Source organism: Cryptomeria japonica, chromosome 4 (assembly GCF_030272615.1).
Source record: "Cryptomeria japonica chromosome 4, Sugi_1.0, whole genome shotgun sequence".
NCBI lineage: Eukaryota > Viridiplantae > Streptophyta > Pinopsida > Cupressales > Cupressaceae > Cryptomeria > Cryptomeria japonica.
The window spans coordinates 646,905,578-646,907,118 of NC_081408.1; the positions used below are offsets into that span (position 1 = coordinate 646,905,578).

Sequence of the window (1,541 nt, forward strand, 5' to 3'; positions counted from 1 at the left end):
CTACAAAGAATTTGAGCTATGCATACAAGTTACAATAATTTATCTAAATCCATAATAAATAAAAAAGAATGATTTATGCTTGTACATTAGGAAACTGCTTTCTATTGCTTTCCGATCGTTTGCTGTGAGCTTCGTTTGACCATGTCTATCTGAGCCAGAGGATTTCAGTGTCCATTTTACTCAAGATTTCTTCGATATCTAAGGAAATTGGCGAGTAGCAGAAAATGGGTGAGTCAATAAGCAAAGTGCTCGGGTATTGGCGAAAGTGTTGCTCTCCACCAGGGTCGACGTAAAGTGCATCGACGACGACTGAAAAAATTCGAGATTTTAACAAAGACGATTGAAATGCGGTTTATGAAGTTGGCGTCCATCGACTCTATTGCCTCGCTATCTTAACCAAGACGATTTGCTCCGCTTGGGCTTCTGCAAGGTGGTTGCTCCATTTCAGAATTCCAAAAGAAATGGGCATTGCTCTTTCTTCTTCTTCTTCTTCTTCTTCTTCCCCCAAAACTCGTCCGACTGCAAAGTCAATACTGGACGATGGTGCGCTTCGAGAATATGAACATCCAGTGAAGCTAGCTCAAGTTTTAAACGAAAGGGGAAGGGAAGCCTTCTTCTGCCTCTCTGACTCCATCAATTTTAACGAGTGTTTAGCCCCTCTTCCTGCACACCACGAATTGCAGCTGGATCGCCTCTATTTTCTCCTTCCACTCACAAAATTGAAATACCCTTTACTGCCTTCTGAGATGGCTGCCATGGTCTTAAAAGCAGCTGCGGCCTTGCAATCAAAACAGAACAAGCACAACAGTCGCAAAAAACGCCGAGGTCCTAAAGTGGTGGAGCAGGAAATGGATGAACGCCAAATTCAGAAATCAGATTCTTATCATTTTAATGAATTTATAATTTCGGTCGTGGAGTCGAAGCGCACAACATCGAGAGGGATTAAGTTCGTCCGCAACAAGCATAAGCAGTCATGGACAACTAAACTTGCCCCAATACCCGAGACCTTCGCTTATTGACTCATTATCTGCATTCCAGAACTTCTTCTCGGGAATTTCCTCGCATATGCAGCAAAAATGAATTCTGATGTCTTCCGAGTTTCGGCCATGGCAAATATGTGAATAGCTTTGGATGAGACAGAGATGAACAGAGTACCCTCCGAGCAGACGATGACAGAAGAAAGGACAATAGTTTCGTCCAAGTGTACAAGGAAAAATGAAAATTTTGAGAGGGTTCAGCCCAATTAAGGCATTATGGTGCATGCTCCAATTCTCTGCAGATATTCCTTATCCTGAGTGCATTAGGCTCTGATTCGATATTTTTTCGCTCATATATTAAAAATGTATTCTTGGTAGGATGTTGGATGTCTTGAAGTCAATCTTCATGTGACATTGATGAAGTAGTGAAATTTGTTTCTCATGAAAATTCAACCACAGTGCTTCAGATAGAGAATGAAATTCTATGTACAAATTTCAAGGAAATGAATTGCCATGAAAAATTATGTTTGAGATATAAAATATATTCATTTTGTATGATTAGAT

At 40.5% G+C, this 1,541-nt stretch overlaps 1 protein-coding gene across 1 annotated transcript; it reads left to right on the top strand.

The window, feature by feature from the left end:
• Positions 1-448: 448 nt before the first annotated feature.
• LOC131047729 (uncharacterized) lies at positions 449-1,149 on the top strand. The gene has a single exon (XM_057981527.2). The coding sequence runs from the start codon at positions 462-464 to the stop codon at positions 1,017-1,019; it is 558 nt and encodes a 185-aa protein (XP_057837510.1). The 5' UTR covers positions 449-461; the 3' UTR covers positions 1,020-1,149.
• Positions 1,150-1,541: the final 392 nt, after the last annotated feature.